This window comes from Lemur catta, chromosome 1 (assembly GCF_020740605.2).
Source record: "Lemur catta isolate mLemCat1 chromosome 1, mLemCat1.pri, whole genome shotgun sequence".
In the NCBI taxonomy this organism is placed as follows: Eukaryota; Metazoa; Chordata; class Mammalia; order Primates; family Lemuridae; genus Lemur; species Lemur catta.
Window position 1 is genome coordinate 115745743 of NC_059128.1, and position 18303 is coordinate 115764045.

The window sequence follows — 18303 nt, forward strand, 5'->3', positions numbered from 1 at the left end:
CGCACTGGCAAGCAGGAGCCGTAGAGAGGACGCCGGGACCCCCGGGAGCCGGGATATGGTGAGTGTGCCGGGCCGGGCTTCTCCACAGGCGGGGAGCCGGGGCTGGTTGGAACTGGCCGGAACCGGCTGTGGCGGGACCCGGGCCTCCCCGGGGTCAGCCCTGGAGTCTGCGGACCCGAGTGCCGCTGGCGCAGCTCGGCCCCTTGGTCCCTGCGGCCCTCTGAGGGTGGGGCTGGGCCGGCAGCCGGGCCCCCGGGCGTCCTGTCCCGTGCCTGCGCGGCTGCCTCGGCCCCAGCCCCGGCGCCCTCTCTGGGCAGCTCCGCGGTCGCAGCCCCGCGTGTCCCCAGATTGTACTGTGACGGCGGGAGGGTCATCGAGGGAGGGTCCCGACTCCGTGGGGCTGGGGGGTCGTGCGTGGGCGGGGCTGCGGTCTGTGGGGTCCCCAGTCCCCTCCATTCTCCTGTTAAAAATTAAACTGAAATTAAAGAGTTTGTTTCGGCAAACAGCGATTCATGCATGAGAAACACCCAGACATGCTTTGTGGTTTGGGGGCCCATTGGAGGGGCCTGAAGGAAAGGTTTTTGAGGTTACAGAAAGAATTGGGGCTTGGATTATAGCGAAACAGATGATGGGAGAGGGAGAAGACAGGCCTTGGCTGGCAAAGGTGGTCTTTTTCGGATGGGAAACCTGACTGTGGAGCCAGACTGACAAGTTCTTGCCACAGCCCCTGTTGGGCTGAGCTCCTTCCCAGGCAGGCCTGGGTCAAGGGGACATTTCCACTTCCGCGGGATTTGCTCCTTCCTGGCTTGCCAGAGAGAGCACTGACATCTTCCTCACTCCTTGGGTTGTGCCTGCTTCTTCCTCCTGGACCGGGTCACAAGTGTGTGCAGGGAATTCCAGACTCAGTGTCCAGTACAGCGATTCTTTTGCCCCAGACCTGGCCAGAAAGACTGGAACAGGAAGCAGGCCATGATGCCCTTACAGGTAACACTTCTCAGAGAGAACTGATGGTAAATGATTTCTTTTTTTAAAGGTTTCAGGCTCAGTTAATCTTTCTTAGAATTTGGACAAGTGTAGTTGTCACCCCCACAATAGACAGCTTTACAGACCTACTTCTGTTTGCTGACTCTCTAAAAAGCCATTCCCAAATATGTCAAAGTATATTTTGGGGTAATATATTTTAATTTCCTTCAGTAGGTCAAGAGCAAGCAAACTAAATTAAATACTTCGTTGGTTACTGTGATACAGTTGCATTATTCGTTGTATCCAGGTGTGGAAATTTCCAGGTTATGTAATCAGAGGTTAATTGGAGACGTTGATTAGGTTAAATTTCTTTTCCCTCTAAGTTAGTAATTTACATCAATTATGGGTTGGTTTTTTTTTTTTTTCCATTTTAGAAATGTATTTATTTATTTAAGAGACTGGGTCTCACTCTGTCACTGAGGCAGGAATGCAGTGGTGTGATCATAGCTCACTGCAGCCTCGAACTCCTGGGCTCAGGAAATCCATGAATTGCATTTGAGTTAGATTTCTGTGTCCTTGGCTAGGAACCTAGGGCACTATAGCCAGTTCAGTCTAATTGCCTCCTATTTAGTTATTTTAACACTCCCCAGAGGGACTGGTTTTCCCCTGCATTTTCCACGTGTATGGGAAGCAGGATCTCAAATCATGGACCCTGCTCCCCCAGCTTTACTCTTTTAGGGCTTGCAGTAAAATCCTTAATTACCATTTCCTTCCCTACATTCCCAAAGGCCAACTTCCCCTCTCCAATACATAATATTATCAACTATTTGTCCTTTTTTGTACAATGTTTTCTTTATCTGTTGTCCTTTATTTATTTGTCCCTTGTCTGTCTCAAACAGATGCAGTATTTTATTATGTATCCTTTTATACACAGAGCAATGGATAACTCTTTTTAAAACATTTGGGTTCTGTTTCTGAATATTGCTTGTGAACATTTCAGATAAGAGGAAAGCAGAGAATAACAACTTGACACTTTGGTGTAAAAAATCTTTGTGCCTCTCCTTCTATCAGTCCTAGGCACACATGCCTTTATCAGAATGTCTTTGGGTTGAGGTTCCCCTTTGGAAACTTTACAGGGTGATGTGTCCTCAGCCCACTCTATCTTTTCCTGATCCTGGATTTTAGAACTGCCTGGGGCTGCCCCAAGTTGCCCACAGCTGCTGAATCTCTTGGAGGGTCTAGTTATTATCAGCCTCGGGTCATTCTTCCCAGAGGACAGCTTTGATGGGGTGGGGATGAGGGATCAGCTGGATTTCCTGGGGCTGGGAGGAGTCTCCTGGTATAACCTTCATCTAAATAGCTAACTCCGCCTGTAACCCTAACACTTTGGGAGGCTAAGGAGGGAAAATTCGTTGAGCCCAGGAGTTTGAGGTTGCTGTGAGCTAGGCTGACGCCACAGCACTCTAGCCTGGGCAACAGAGTAAAACTCTGTCTCAAAAAAAAAGAAAAACAAAAAAAATGTAGCATTATTGTTAAGCTGAAAAAGGTTTTTTGTGTGTGTGTGTGGTTTCTTTGCCTCAGTCTGTTGCAAACATGCTACTGTCTGAAGTTGTTGGTCGCCCAATTTACTCAGCCATTGCATTGATTATAGGACTTGGGTTGTTTCAACTTTACTTTTGATCTTTTTTACAATGTGATTATTGTTTTTGTCCCCAAGTGAAAATGCAATATAAATGTTTTACAGGGCCGGACATACCTGTAACCCCAGTACTTTGGGAGGCAGGTGGATCACTTGAACCCAGGAGTTTGAGACCAGCCTGGGCAATATAGTGAGACTCTATCTCTAATACCAATTGTAAAAGTTAGCCGGGCATAGTGGTATGCACCTGTAGTCCTAGCTATTTAGAGGATTATTTGAGCTCAGGAGTTTGAGGCTCACCTCTTTTCTCAGCGGTGCCCCAGACACGGCTTTTGTTCATAAGTTCCTATTAAAAAAAAAAATTTTTTTTTTTTTAAACTGTCACCCTCTTTCTTTGGGCTCTCAGCTTCCTCAGACTTTAGCAGTAGAATTGCATAGGACTGCCCACTGCAGAACATCTTCTAATCCTGATTACCTCTCAGAGATGCCACCTCCCATTACCATGATATTGGGGATTAGAATTTCAATGTATGAATTTTGGGGGCAGGGAGACTTTCAGTTCATAACACTCACTAGAACACCAGGATGTTCTGTACAGCATCTTGGCTAGTCTTAGTCATTTGTCTTCTATTTCAGTTATTAGAATTTGTGTTTTAAAATTTCAGTGACAAAGAAACCTGGTTTTGAATTTCATGGAATATATTAAAACATTTGATCTATTTCAAAGAGGTTACATCATGGTGATACTCAGTCACCTTTCTAAGGACCTATGATGTCTTTCCATTTATATCATGTAACATCGATGTCTTTCAATGTATAATTTTTGCATTATAATCATTTTTTATCCTTCATTAGACTTTTTTGGATTTCAAGAAAATTAATAGAAAGTGGTTTTAACAGACTATGTTATTATCTAAAAAATTATGTTCAAATGAGTTTTTGCTAGTAATTAAAAATATACTGAGCTTTATTTGTGTATAGAGTTTGCATTCTAGAAACTTACTAAACATATAACATGCAGAAAATACATAAAAAGTTATACACAGTGAACCTAAATATTGATGGTGCCAGTATTTTGAATTATACATTAATTTCCTATTCTTCTTAGTTTTACAAGCTGTATATGCATAACTGTGTCTCATATTTTACTTTTGGATGTTTTTATATAAATGATATACTATACGTCAGCAGTTCCCAACCTTTTTGGCACCAGGGACTGGTTTCATGGAAGACAATTTTTCTACTGGGTGGGGAGGGGAGGTGGAGCTCAGGCAATGATGCCAGCGATAGGAAACAATGATGCCAGCGATAGGAAACAATGATGCCAGCCTTGGGAGCAGTGAAGCTTTGCTTGCTTGTCCATTGCTCACCTCCTGCTGTTTGCACCTCCATCCCCCACCCTGTTTCTTAAGTTTCATGGAAGACAATTTTTCCATGGACAGGGGTTGGAGACTGCAGCTGTATGTGATATTGTATGTCAGGTTTCTTTTTTACTCAGTAATGCCTCTTCCATGGAATGCTAGTTTGTTCACTTTTTTTAATCTTGTAGACCGCATTATTTAGAGCAGCAGTTGTTTGACAGAAAAATTGAGCAGAGAGTCCAAAGAGTTCCACGTTTTCCTTCCTGGCTCATAGTTTCCCCTATTTTTAACATCCTGACTGTATGTAGGGTATGTTAACAATTGATAAAGCAATATATAACATTTGATGATGATGAGAATTTATGAACCAATTCATTATTACTAACTAAAGTCCATATTTTACCTTAGGGTTCCCTCTTTGTGATCTGTGGTTTTATGGGTTTTGACAAATCCATGTGTCATGTAGCCACCATCATAATCTTTTTTTTCTAAGTTCACATCAGATGGGCAATATGCCAATCATAACAAAGTTTGAGGGAGGTGCATTTCACACATGTGCATGAAGACCCAATCATCACTCTTATTATGAACTACAAAAAGATGGCACCATCACAGCCTTATACAGAAGAATTTCACTGCCCTGAAATCCCCCTGGGCTCCATCTAATCATCACTCTTTCCTCCCTCTTCAATGTTTTGAAAAAGTTTGAGGAGTATTGGTGTTAACTTTTCTTTAAATGTTTGGTGGCATATCTCACCAGTTAAAATATTTCATCCTGTGATTTCAATTGTTGGGAGTTTTTTATTATGTAATCAATCTCCTTATTACTTGTAGTTCTTTTCAGATTTTCTGCTTCTTCATGACTTTGCCTCGGTACGTTGTATGTTTCTAGACATTTTTGACCAGGCGCAGTGGTTCATGCCTGTAATCCTAGCACTCTGGGAGGCCGAGGCAGGTGGATCGTTTGAGCTCAGGAGTTCAAGACCAGCCTGAGCAAGAGCGAGACCACGTCTCTACTAAAAATAGAAAGAAATTATATGGACAGCTAAAAATATATATAGAAAAAATTAGCCAGGCATGGTGGTGAATACCTGTAGTCCCAGCTGCTCGGGAGGCTGAAGCAGAAGGATTGCTTGAGCCCAGGAGTTTGAGGTTGCTGTGAGCTAGGCTGACGCCACGGCACTCTAGCCCGGGCAACAGAGTGAGACTCTGTCTCCAAAAAAAATAAATAAAGAAAATAAAATAAAAAATAAAACAATAGACATTTGTCCACTTAATCAGTGTTATGCCATTTGTTGATATACCCTAGAGACTTCTTTAATAAGGTATGAGGCGTGCAGTTCTATCAGTTGTAGGTGCAGTTCTATCAGTTGTATCTCGCTGTTATTATGCTACAGCCCTACTGATGTGGCCATAAGGTGTAGGGGGTAGGGTGCACATTTCATTGACTTATGATTTAGTGCCATTTTTAGGAAGGCTATGTCCTTGAATTAAGAAAGTCACAACTTTCATAAGGGCTTCTTATCCTCACCCCTCCTTAGTTGAAGCAGGAGGGTTAGAAGGGGCTAGAATTGGATATTTCCTTTTCCCAGTAGTTTTAGCACTGCTAACATCCAAGTTGGTTAGGCTTTGGGAAATAGTTTGTTTTCAAGGCAGTATTTGTTAAGAACAACAGAATTCGCTGGGCATCTTTCACAATGGCTACTCTTATCCTCCTAGAATCAGGAAGGGATTTTTCTCGATGTTAAACGTGAGAACTGGTAGAGTTTCTGGAGGTAAATCTCACAAATTTGTGTGGACCCCGTAAGACTGGGCTCCTGGATTATTTACTTCTCAACTTTGTCCCCACTCAGCCTTCAGCAATTCATCAATTACAGTTTAGGTTTTCCTACCTCTCCTGCCTCTTACTGAGGTTTCTGCTCATAGGTTCCTGTTCCAGTAAGTTATGACTCTCTTATCAGTTGGGTTGGTGGAGTCTGAGTAAAATCTAGTCTCCAGATACCATCAAAGATTAAACTCTGTGGACAAATATTTCCAAGGATGCACAGTCTGAGGACTGCTAATGATAACTTTGTTCTATACCCTAATTGGTAGGACTTTGTTGTGACAGGTGCTACAAATCCACTGAACAAACAGGCATTAGGGGTGTCCCAGGCAGTACACCTTTCTCCCTGGATTCACTTAGACATGTTTTCCTATTCTGCTGTTGCTTTACTCAGTAATTTAATTCTAGCATAAGAATTATTGTGTGGGAGGAGGTGAGTATACACAGAAGGAAAAATAAAATCCTAAGCCCCCCAAGTGACTAAACAGGCCACCTCTTGGCCAAGGGTCCCCAGGAAAAAACCTTAAAACTGAGTTTCTGGCCATCACAGGATGGTAGGTCAGATCTGCCTTCTTATTCCCCCTTTTGCAGTTTAGACACAACTACTGACCAGCGTTTATATTAAAAAAGAGATCGTAAGACTCACAGAATGGACTCTTTGTGGCAATAAGATACCAAATTATAAACAAAGGTTAAGTCATGCACCCTCACACTTAAGGAATAAATTATGTTCTAACTGCCACAAGGTATTTCTTTTTCTCTAGCAGCTAAACAAGCATTCGCCTCGAGATAAGTGATATTAAAACAATTGCATCTGGCCGGGCGCAGTGGCTCACACCTGTAATCCTAGCCCTCTGGGAGGCCGAGGCGGGTGGATCGCTTGAGGTCGGGAGTTTGAGACCAGCCTGAGCGAGACCCCGTCTCTACTAAAAATAGAAATAAATTATCTGGACCACTAAAAATATATATAGAAAAAATTAGCCGGGCATGGTGGCGCATGCCTGTAGTCCCAGCTACTCGGGAGGCTGAGGCAGTAGGATTGCTTAAGCCCAGGAGTTTGAGGTTGCTGTGAGCTAGGCTGATGCCACGGCACTCACACTAGCCCAGGCAACAGAGTCAGACTCTGTCTCAAAAGAAAAAAAAAAACAATTGCATCTCATCTACCAGTAGACACTGACTAACTGACCCCCTATTGCATAAGCCATAGTTATAGCTTTGATTATTAGATAAGAGACTAATTTCTTTTTTTTTCCTTTTCATGTCAGATAAGTAATATGCTGATGTACGTAACAAGGTTTGAAGGAGGCACATCTCACATATAAATGTACAAACCCAGTCATCACTCTTATGAACTACAAAAGGATCAAGAGACTGATGTAAGTAACTTTGTCCTGATAAGACACCGCCAACCATGGATTAGTTCTGGCCAGATTATAGAGGCTGCACGCTTGAGTGCCTTGGTGTCTTTGCTTCACCTTTTGATGTATAGGGACTAATTGTAATACATTTAAATGTTAAGTCTCCACCCCAGAGTGACCATGGGACTCGTGTAACATGCATGTTTGCTTACCATGCATGCATGGGATCCCCTGTCATGAACATTTATAGCCCCTCCTATAACCTTTTGAATATGTATACTTGGCCAACCCATTCAACATAAATTCCTGTCTTATCCCCTGCAGAGTGCCTGTTTCTGGGCTCTGCAATGGCCACCTTGCAGACTGTAACCCTTTATTACAAATAAAGCACTCCTTTCCAAATTTATAAATTATATGATTTGTAAGTTAACAACAGACAGTCTGATGACCATGTCATGGAAGAAATGGAGACCACAGCATCATGTGGACATCTTTGAATAGAGCAGAGGTCCCTAATGCTATGAGTCTCACCCATCCTCCTCTACACATGTGGGATGTTTCAGGACTCAGTGGCCTTTGAACATGTGTTTGTGAACTTCACCCTGGAGGAGTGGGCTTTGCTGGATCCTTCCCAGAAGAATCTCTACAGAGATGTGATGTGGGAAAGTTTGAGGAACCTAGCCTCTGTAGGTAAGGGTGACAACATTCCTTCACTCAGTGAATTAGAGAACAAGTGTTTCTTACCTATTGGTGCTGTTCGGTAATTTGGAATATGGACATGGAATACTTTGATGAATAGATCAGACATGGCTGCAGTGTACCATGAACCTAGAATCTAATAATTTTTTCATAATTTTTTTTCTGGGTCTGTATTTTAGGAAAAAAATGGAAAGACCAGAACATTGAAGATCAGTACAAAAATCCCAGGAGAAATCGAAGGTAATTTGTACTCAGGACAGAAGGCAATTTCCTTGAGAGAGAATCTTAGAATGTCAGAAAATGTTAAAAACAAGCAAACAAAATAAATAAGCCCAGCATCAATTTATTTCTTCTTAGAAAATTTTCTCTAAAAACATATACCTAAATGTAACATAGATGTTTAGTGATTATAAAATAGTTTACTTGAAATAGTATTAAGAAACTCTATGAATATTATTTTTTGATAATAGGTATGGCCAAGCTGTCTTGCCAGCTTGTGGTCCATTCACATTCGAACAATTCATACAGGACAGAAAGGCTACACTTTCTTTGATAATGTTAAAAACACAAGTCCAGTACTTACCAATATAAAATCACTTATAAACAAACACTTAGTTTGTTTATAAATGTGTTCTCATTTTCCACAGAAGTCTTCTGGAAGAGAGAGTGTGTGAAAGTAAAGAAGGTAGTCAGTGTGGAACAACCTTCAGCCAGGTTCCAGATCACATCCTGAACAAGAAAACTCCTCCTGGAGTAAAACCATGTGAAAGCAGTGTGCCTGGAAAAGTCTCCATTGGTCATTCATCCCTTAATAGGCACATCAGAGTTGACAGTGGACACAAACCATATGAGTATGAGGAATTTGGAAAGAAGCCATACACACATAAGCAATGTGAGAAAACCTTCAGTTATCGTGACTCGTTTAAAACACATGAAAGGCCTCAGACCGGAGAGAAACTCTATGATTGTAAGGAATGTGGAAAATCCTTTATTTCTCTTGCAAATGTTCGAAGACACATGGTAATGCACACTGGAGAGGGTTGTTATAATTGTAAGTTTTGTGGGAAAGCCTTGGATTGTCTCAGTTTATATCTCATACATGAGAGAACTCACACTGGAGAGAAACCATATGAATGTAAACAATGTGGTAAAGCCTTTAGTAATAACGCTACCCTTCAAATACATGAAAGAACTCACACTGGAGAGAAGCCATATGAATGTAAGGAATGTGGGAAAGCATTTAATAGTCCCAGTTCCTTTCTTAGACATAAAAGGACTCACACTGGAGAGAAACCCTATAAATGTAAAAAATGTGGTAAAGCCTTCATTTGTTCGGGTTCCTTTCGTAGACATGAAAGAACTCACACCAGAGAAAAACCATATGACTGTAAGCAATGTGGGAAAGCATTCTCTCATCTTCTAAGCTTTCAAAGACACACGATAATGCACACTGGAGATGGACCTCATAAATGTAAGATATGTGGAAAAGCCTTTTATACTTCCAGTTCCTTTCGAAGATATGAAAAAAGTCACACTGGAGAGAAGCCCTGTCAATGTAAACAATGTGGGAAAAGCTTCCGTTGTTCCAGTTTGATATCATAAAAGGACACACACTGGAGAGAAGCCTTATGAATGTAAGCAATGTGGTAAAGCCTTCACTTGTTCTAAGTACTTTAGAAGACATCAAAGGACTCATACTGTAGACAAACCCTATGAATGTAAGGTGTGTGGCAAAATCTTCATTCATTCCAGTACCTGTCAAAGACATGAAGTAACTCATACTATTAATGTATGAGAGAAATACTATTTGGGGAAGGAATTTGGAAAGCATTCAGTTGTCCCCAGTTCCTCTCAAACACAGGAAAAGAGGGTAGAGAAAGACCCAATGAGATAATTGACTTTGAATTAAGAAGAAAGCCTTGTAATAGGACAATAAAATCTACAGTTGGAGTTGGATCTCTGGATTACATGTTGGGACCTAGATTTCCCAGAATCTATTCCATTTATGATTCCATGGTACAATTCACCAGTAGCTTGTTTCACATGAGATTTTGAAGGCAAACATGAAGAAGGCATTAGTTCCATTTTGGAGGCACCACGCAGGGAGACAGACAGATTCATATGGGTTGTACAGTACCCGATTCCAGCCCATTTTCCTGATTCTTTGACTTACCAATCAAGAGTATCCTCAAAATCACTTGACTAATTATTTCTTTGGTGTTTCCAAAGATATCCTTAGAAGTTTCACATGTATCAACAGTTTTGTTTTTTTCAGGCATTGTAATGTGTTTAACCAGGCAATTAATTCAGACTGTTATGGGTGGTAGTGTTCTCAGGTGCTCTTATGTATAGATGGAATTGGCATAAGGCATAATTTGTATTTCACATACCATTGTGCCTATTAGTAGTGACTCTGTTCTTGAGTTGGGATGATAGCTGTAATGCCACTATTAAAACCATGTAGGTGGGAGCTTGTTCCTCTGCTGTATTATGCAGTGAACTGCTCTCACCCAGTAATTTCATGTGAGAATAAGCACCTTCCTTTTGTCAGGATATTTTATTTGTTACCTGTTATTCACAGTTACATATAACGTCTCAGTTCATTTTCAGTTATGTTTGATCACATGTGATTAAAAATATGTATTTTGTTTACAAAGATGGTTTCTGTGCATGTTTCCTTGAAATCATTTATTAACTTTTTGTGTGTGTGTGACAGTCTTTTTCTGTCATCCTGGTTACAGTGTAGTGGTGTCATCGTAGCTCATTGCAACTTCAAACTCCTGGACTCAAATGATCCTCCTGCCTCAGCCTTCCTAGTAGCTGGGACTACAGGCATGAGCCACCACACCTGGCTAATTTTTCTATTTTTTAGTAAAGACAGGGTCTCACTCTTACTTAGGCTGGTTTGGAAAGCAATCCTCCTGCCCCAGCCTCCCAGAGTGCTAGGATTACAGGCATGAGCCACTGCTCCTGGCCTTATTGTTTTTGACAACTGGTATACTAGCACATGTTACTGTTTTTTTAATTTACTGAGAATACATATTAAAATGTCCCATTGTCATCATGGATCAGATCAAGGTTACAGTGCTGCCAAATTGTTCACTCAACATTGTGAGTCAGTATTGCCATGTGCATACATAACTTCAGGCATCTTCCTCCTGGAAATTTTACTTTTCATGCTTATATACTTACAATCTTTATCTTCATCCTAATTTTTCCTTCACTCATAATTCCAAAAGTTAAATCATGCTGTTCTGAGTACCCTCTTGCCAAGGACCACCAGTACTATACCTGTTATTAAAGAAGGTGTAGTAAATTGCAGTTAAACATGTGACTACAAGCTGTAAATGACTATGGAATTCATCAGTAAGAGGGTTCTTAGTAGAATTTCTTATGGCGTTATCATAGCTCACTACAGCCTCCAACTCCTGGCTCAAGCAATCCTGTGTCAGCCATCCAAGCAGCTGGGACTACAGGCGGTTTTTCACCATGTTTGGCCAACCATTCTGCCCTGTTAGATGAAAAGAAAGGCTCAGACTCAAAAGTGAGGGCACCCGAGCCATTCATGTCAGAGACGCACTGTCCCAAAAACCTTATTGATTTTAGTTTTCACTATTGATACAACAACTACTTCCACTGATTATTCCAGTTTATAAGCAGTTGGATGATTTTAATTTGGCGTTTGGGCTAAGAATATTCTATTAATATTATGAACTTAAACTTCAGGCACTGCACTATAGTAATTCAATGTTGTATTATGATATTGCTATAAAGAAAATTTATGTTATTTATTCTTTTCTTGATTCAAGAGGTAAACTAGGAGCTTTTGAATCATTATTAATCATAGTTCCTCTGCAAAAGGGTCAGTCTGCAACTTTTTGGTAACTTCTGTTAAGGAAAATGATGGATAAACTGTAATAACTGGGGTGTCATTTTTTTTAATATAAATTACCAACACAGGGGAAAAAATAAAGATCAATTTTATGTACTTCAGTCATGGGGGTAATTAATGTCCCATAACAAGGTAGTAAATGTCCCCTCAAGTGGAAATTCTCTAGTCCAAAGTGCCTCTGGTTGTCACTGGGAGGTGCTCATGGCTTTTGCCATAAGCCCTAGTCTATGTTCCACACAAGGCTGTCACACAGGATTTGTCCCTGCCAGCACTCCCGGTTTTACTCTACACTCTGTGCGCTTTCCCAAGATACCACCACCTGTCCTAGAAGATAGTTTCTAATGAATAATTTAAATCTGGGATCTAAAGAGCCACAAATGGTTCACCTGGGGCCAGTTAGACTGCTTGAAAGGGAAAGTTATTTATACAATGCACACCTTTCCAGATACTACTACTCCAGGCACTAGAGGTACAACCTTAGGAGGTACAGAACCCTCCAATTGCATGTGCACCTGGGTCCCCTGCTGTCCAGTGCTGGGGCTTCTCAGAGTCCACACTCCTGCTGTGTCTGTCCTGAGCAGGCCCCTGCGGGGGCCCCTGTGAGGCCCCTGCGGGGAGGGCAGGCTGCCTGGGGAGCCCAAGGGGAGCCCCATGTCCCTCCCTTTGCAGCCTCCAGACTGGCCTCCGCTTGGAGCCACTGGCCTCAGGCTCTGCTGCCCACTGCAGGGTGTTCACCTGCTTCTCACCAATATTGATCAGTGAAATGGGACAAACACCTGCTATCCCACTGTTTCAATAAAAAAACAGCAGGACCCCTGCTTTCTTTCTGTGTTTGTATATAATGTAGAGGAGGAAAATTCCAAGATAATTTGTATTAATTAAAAAAGCTAGCAAATCATTCCTTTCAGAAAACAAAAATGCCAGCAAAATATGATGTTCACAATAATAAATTGTCATGTAAAACAACTAACCAAGTGTGATCTATTGCATTTTTTTTTCTCATTTCTCCCTGACCTTCATCAGTTCATGGTTGTCATCATGTGCGCTGTGTCTGGTATGTACATGTTCAGTTTTCCCATCTCAAACTCTCAATCAAACCCACCCCACCACCACTGACCCACCCAATCATTTCTGCAGCTAGATCCTAAGTATTGCATCCATAGCGTTTCCTTTCAAGGAGTGTAACTGGCCTCAGTTTGAATCTACCCGTGGCTCTCTCATTTTCCTCAATTTAAATTATCCAATTAAAATTGTCTTCCAGGACAGACTGTGATATCTTGGGTAAGTACCTTGCCCATTGTATTTAGTTCTATTCTCCCTATCCTGTCTTCTGCTCATTGAGGGAAAACACAGAATATTCTAAACTATCACCTGCTGTAACAGTGGAGGTCTCAACCCTGAGAAATCCACACCCCAGATAGAGCTTGTAGATGTTGATGCCTCCTTCACCACAAGAGGGAGCTTCACGGACTCTTCCCTTTCTAGAAAATGGCTCAAAGCAGTTTCTTTTCTTTTCTTTCTTTCTTTCTTTCTTTCTTTTTTTCCTTCTTTTTTTTTTATATAGAGTCACTGTATTGCCCAGGCTAGAGTGCCGTGGTGTCAGACTAGCTTACAGCAACTTCAAACTCCCGGGTTCAATCGATATTTCTGCCTCAACCTCTCCAGTAGCTGGAACTACCAGTGCGCACCACCACTGCCTGGCTAATTTTTTCTATTTTTAGTAGAGATGGGGTCTCACTCTTGCTCAGGCTGGTCTTGAACTCCTGACCTCAAGCGATCCTCCCACCTCGGCCTCCCAGAGTGCTAGGATTACAGGCGTGAGCCACCGTGCCTGGCCTCAAAGCAGTTTCTTAGAAGACTTTTATATAGGGACATACAGTTGATAAAAGTATAGGTAATACTGTGCAATCTAGTTTCATTTACATGGTTTAACTTTCATAGGTTGATAAAACAAAGCGATTAAACCCTGTGAACCTTGATTGTACTAATGTGTCTCTGAAAATTGCAGTGAAAAAAAATCTACCTGTGGAAGGAATTAGGAGTAACTGAGGTGGGAGAAAGAAGATTTGCTGAGGAGATGGCATTTGGGGTGAGGCCTGACAGAGCTTAGTACAGAAATTCAGGGCAGAGGATGCTGAGACGATGGCAGAGTAAGAAGCATGAGGAATCTATCTGATGTCTGATGTAGCTATTTTGGAACTCTGGAATCTATTCAAGGTTTGCAACTTCCAAGGAAAGGATTGAATGGTAAATTAAGGTTAATTTCATGCAATTTTAGCTCTTAGCACAGTAGAAGCTATCCATCCCTACCCCCATCCCTAAGGCTTGCTGTTGTGTAGAAAGCTTGTAGAAGCCAGTGGACACAAACAGAACAAAGTTCTCCAAATATTGCAGATCTGTGCTCTGCTTCTTAATGGCTACTTCTTGTCACAAAGATGAAGAGAAAAAGTTGGCCAGCCCTTGTTCTTGCATCCTCCTTCCCAATTTTGCAAGCCCCTCCCCCTCTAGCTGAAGTTATTCAAGGACTTATTAAAGGGCTGGTACCTAAAGCTCCATGGTTCCATCTTGGACAGGAGCCCTGTACAGCCAGGGTCATCAAGGTGCTGGGCAGGACCAGCTTGCAGGGACAGTGCACACAGTTGTGCATGGAATTAATGGATGCAACACGAGCCAGTCCATCATCTGCAACGTGAAAGACCCCATGGGAGAGGGCCACGTGCTCACCCCATTGGAGTCAGAGGCAGAGGCTTCGAGGCTGCACTAAACTTGGCTGCTGGGTCCTGGTTGTTGGAATGGACCACTTGGCCCACGGGGATGATCTGGGACTTGTTAAAGCATTTGTATTGTATGTAAAAAGGGGGGGGGTCACTTTTTTTTTTACCTTTCATTTTTCTCTTTTTCCTATTTTGGGAGCTAGACATTAAAGATTAGGTTATTCGAAACCAACCACATTAACAGGAAATATGACAAAGTTACCACACATGACCAGGGAATGGACCAGGCTCGGAAAATAGCAGACAAGACCTTATATGTACAACAATGGATGATCTTCCACACAGAGACAACCTACAACAAAGAGAAAACAAAAATGGAGCTCCCTTCAGGGCTTCCTGGGCAGCCTGCCCTCCCTGTAGGTGGCCTCCCGCTGCTCAGGACAGATGCCGAAGGTAGATTCTGAGAGGCTGCAGAGCATTGGAAATCAGGTGACATATGACCTAAGTGCAGATGCGGTTGGGGGGTTCTGTGCTTTCTGAGGTTGTACCTCTGGTGCCTTTGGGTCATTTCCTGGAGAATGTCTTGGGTTAGCATGCATAAAGTTGCTGGAGTCAGATTATAATTTGTATATATGAAGAAAATCTGGAAAGGTTAGGCTCAGAGAAAGACTCATTTGGGTTGTCTCCTGGAGAAAGAGTTTATGAATTTGACAGTTTATTTAGGCCAGAACCTTAGACTGACTCCAGGTGAGAGTTTCCTGCTGGCGAAAATGAAGATTTTGAAGGAGGGACGGTTTCCACACTGAGGAGGGAACAGGAGGGCATGTTGAACTCCCAGACTTAAATCATTAGGTGTTTCTGCCACATCACCAGGGACTGATCCACTCTCGGGCTCCATGTCAGCAGTCACAGTCTGGCTCCCAAGCTTGGGAATTTATTTAATCGTCTGAATGCAGGTTTTCCTTGTGAAGTGTGGGTGAACCAGGCTGGTTATCTGAACTAGCTGAAATGTTTGCTTTACTTCCCTTGTGCTTCCTTTATGATATTGCTGCCACATAACTCCAGTTTATTCATGCACTTATTGTATTTCGTTGTTGGCATGTTTTTATTTTATTGGTGGAAATAGATTAAGAGATAAGGTGTCAAAAAGCTTTGGCTATGCCTAGCCCAAAATTCAGGGCCCCTGGAGGACATCAGGTCCTCCCTCCTGTTCCAGTGTGGCCTGACCAGCCCTGGGCATCCCTCATGCCCTGAGGCTAGGTGATTGCTCCATTAAACAATGAGTCTCCAATTCGCAGTGCACCCCAGTGACTCATCCAGGAGGAAGAAGGAAGAGCTCATTGAAGAGGAGAATACACCAGTGTCTGTTCCGGAAAGCCCGAAGCAAGTTCTACTGAAATGCAAATATCCCCAGGGTTGGGGCCAGGTCCTAGCTGGGAGGAGGAAGCCCCGCCTCTCAAAGGCTGTGGCTGCAACTTTTCATTCGGGATCCGCTCAGCCACGCCCCGTCCTACTCTCACTCCGCCCCCTAATGGGTGGGACCTGTAGGGCTACCCAATCAGCAGCGGTATTTCGCAAGATGTCCAATCAGGCTCCGCTGAGGGGAGGGCGGGAAGCTCCACAAAATCGCAGGGTTTTAGCTCTGGCATCGGGTCTGCGCTGCATCCTATGTTGGAGCTGTGACCTGACCGTGAAAGGCGTAGGGAGACCTGGAGACAACCCAGAAGCCGAGAAATGGTGAGTGTGCGGAGTAGGGGTCCGAGACTGTGGAGAAGGGGCTGGTCGGAACCGTTCGGAACCAGCTGTGGTGGGACCCGGGCCTCCCCGCGGTCCGCTCCGGAGTCTGCGGGCCCGAGTCGCCGCTAGTGCTGCTGGACCCTCGGTCCCTCCGGCCCGTGCGGTGGGGCTGGGCCGGCAGCCGGGCCCCCCCGGGCGTCCTGTCAGGTCAGCGGGCGGCGATCTGGGCCCCGGCCCGGGAACCTTCCCTGGGCAGCTCCGCATGTCTCCAGATTGTGCGGTGACGGCGGGAGGGTCATCAGGGGAGGGGCCCGACTCGGTGTGTGGGGTCGTGCGTGTGAGGGGTCGTGCGTGTGAGGGCCTGCCGTCCGTGGGGTCCCAAGTCTTTCCCTTCTCTCCCCTCTTTTTCAGAGTGTTCGAAACATTTATGAAGCTGGGTCTCAAACCTACGGCTTTAAACCCCAGCCTAGCTCTTCCTAGCGCTGGGAATAAATCCCTAAATTTCCAGATCCTTCCCCACATTTCCAAACACTAACTACTCTCTACTTCACAACAACTTTATCAACTATTTACCCCTCATACTACATTACATTCAGCTGCAGTATATTAGTTGCTTATCATTTTCCCACAGACTAATAAGGGGTTCTTTTTTGTTTTGTTTTGTTTTGTTTTTGAGACAGAATCTAACTCTGTCGTCCAGGCTGGAGTGCAGTGGCCGGATCATAGATCACTGCAACCTCGAATTCCTGGGCTCAAGCCATCCTCCTGCCTCAGCCTCCTAAGTAGCTGGGACCACTGGTACATGCCACCACATCTAGCTAACTTTTTAATTTTTCGTAGAGACGAGTCTCGCTGTGTTGCCCAGGCTGGTCTCCAACTAATAGTGTTTGTTTGTTTGTTTGTTTGTTTTCTAATAAAGATTATTTTGTTTGTGAGCATTTCACATGTGAGGAAAGCAGAGAATATCCACCTGACACTCTGCTGGAAAAAAAATCTATGTGCCTCTCTACCTTTTGTCTTCCTCTTAGCCTTGAGGATGTTACTGGGGATAAGAATCTCAAAGAAATAGGGAAAGTCACTCTTCCATTCCGGAGAAATGAATACACTTCTACAAGAAAGTGTGGTAGATAAATTGGTGAATTGTACAGATGTACCAAAACATGGCTTGCTCTCCTTTCCATGGTGGAAAACCATGACAGTGAATAACTCTGGTCTGTGGCCTTCAGAGATTAATACTATGAGTTGGGACTTGGGAACCCCGAGACTTGTTCATCATGGAAATAATTAAATGACCTCTTTATTGTCTGAAAGGATTAGATACAATTGCTTTTCCTGTTGAGCTATAAAATATAAGTACCTTACAATTTGTCCTTTCCTCCTATGTATATATAGTTTGAATGACTTTACTGGATTCTTCAGACACTGGGAATTTTATCTTTTAATTATTTATTTCCTGCCACCTGGGAGCATAGATTCAAGTTGTCTTGAATATATTACTCCCCTTTTCTCTTGTAAAATAAGTGAATAGCCTTTACTGGGGATTGGAATCCTAAGGCAGGTGGGTGCAGACAAAGGCCAATCTTGGGCCTGCAAAGGGAGGTAATTGAAGGCCTAATTGGTTCTTCCTGGGGTGGGGGTGCTCCCCTGCAGTTATTCCAGCTGCTCACAGCCTGCAAGAAGGATGCCTTAGTGCTGAGCCTGGTAAAGCTGGGGGAATCCACAAGCACGTGTGGCTGGGGGTGGAGTGGAAGCAGGGTTAATGCTACTTGGGAGGTTGTAATTGTTAACTGTCTTGGGGGTGTTTCTAGACATTGTTTTGCAAATGACATCCTGATTGGGGTAGAAAGTGACTTCCCTTGAAAGGACTACCATGATAGGGTAAAACTCCAATTATAAGATCTGCTAGGCCAGGCGAGGTGGCTCACGCCTGTAATCCTAGCACTCTGGGAGGCCGAGGCAGGAGGATGGCTCCAGGTCAGGAGTTCGAGACCAACCTGAGCAACAGTAAGACCCCTGTCTCTACTAAAAAAATACAAAGAAATTATATGGACAGCTAAAAATATATATAGAAAAATTAGCCGGGCATGGTGGCACATGCCTGTAGTCCCAGCTACT

At 43.2% G+C, this 18303-nt stretch overlaps 1 protein-coding gene and 2 non-coding genes across 3 annotated transcripts; 1 reads left to right on the forward strand and 2 right to left on the reverse strand.

Moving 5' to 3' along the window:
• Positions 1-4460: 4460 nt before the first annotated feature.
• Positions 4461-4565, reverse strand: LOC123630953. The gene has a single exon (XR_006732880.1). It is a non-coding gene; the product is annotated as a small nucleolar RNA U13 (small nucleolar RNA).
• A 2332-nt stretch (positions 4566-6897) lies between these two features.
• Positions 6898-10436, forward strand: LOC123637058 (zinc finger protein 627-like). Its single transcript, XM_045549879.1, is given in 5 exon segments — positions 6898-7164; positions 7710-7836; positions 8025-8085; positions 8493-9440; positions 9442-10436. Coding segments are annotated over 5 exon segments (1389 nt in total). The 5' UTR covers positions 6898-7110; the 3' UTR covers positions 9641-10436.
• LOC123630938 lies at positions 7048-7152 on the reverse strand. Its single transcript, XR_006732868.1, has one exon. It is a non-coding gene; the product is annotated as a small nucleolar RNA U13 (small nucleolar RNA).
• Positions 10437-18303: the final 7867 nt, after the last annotated feature.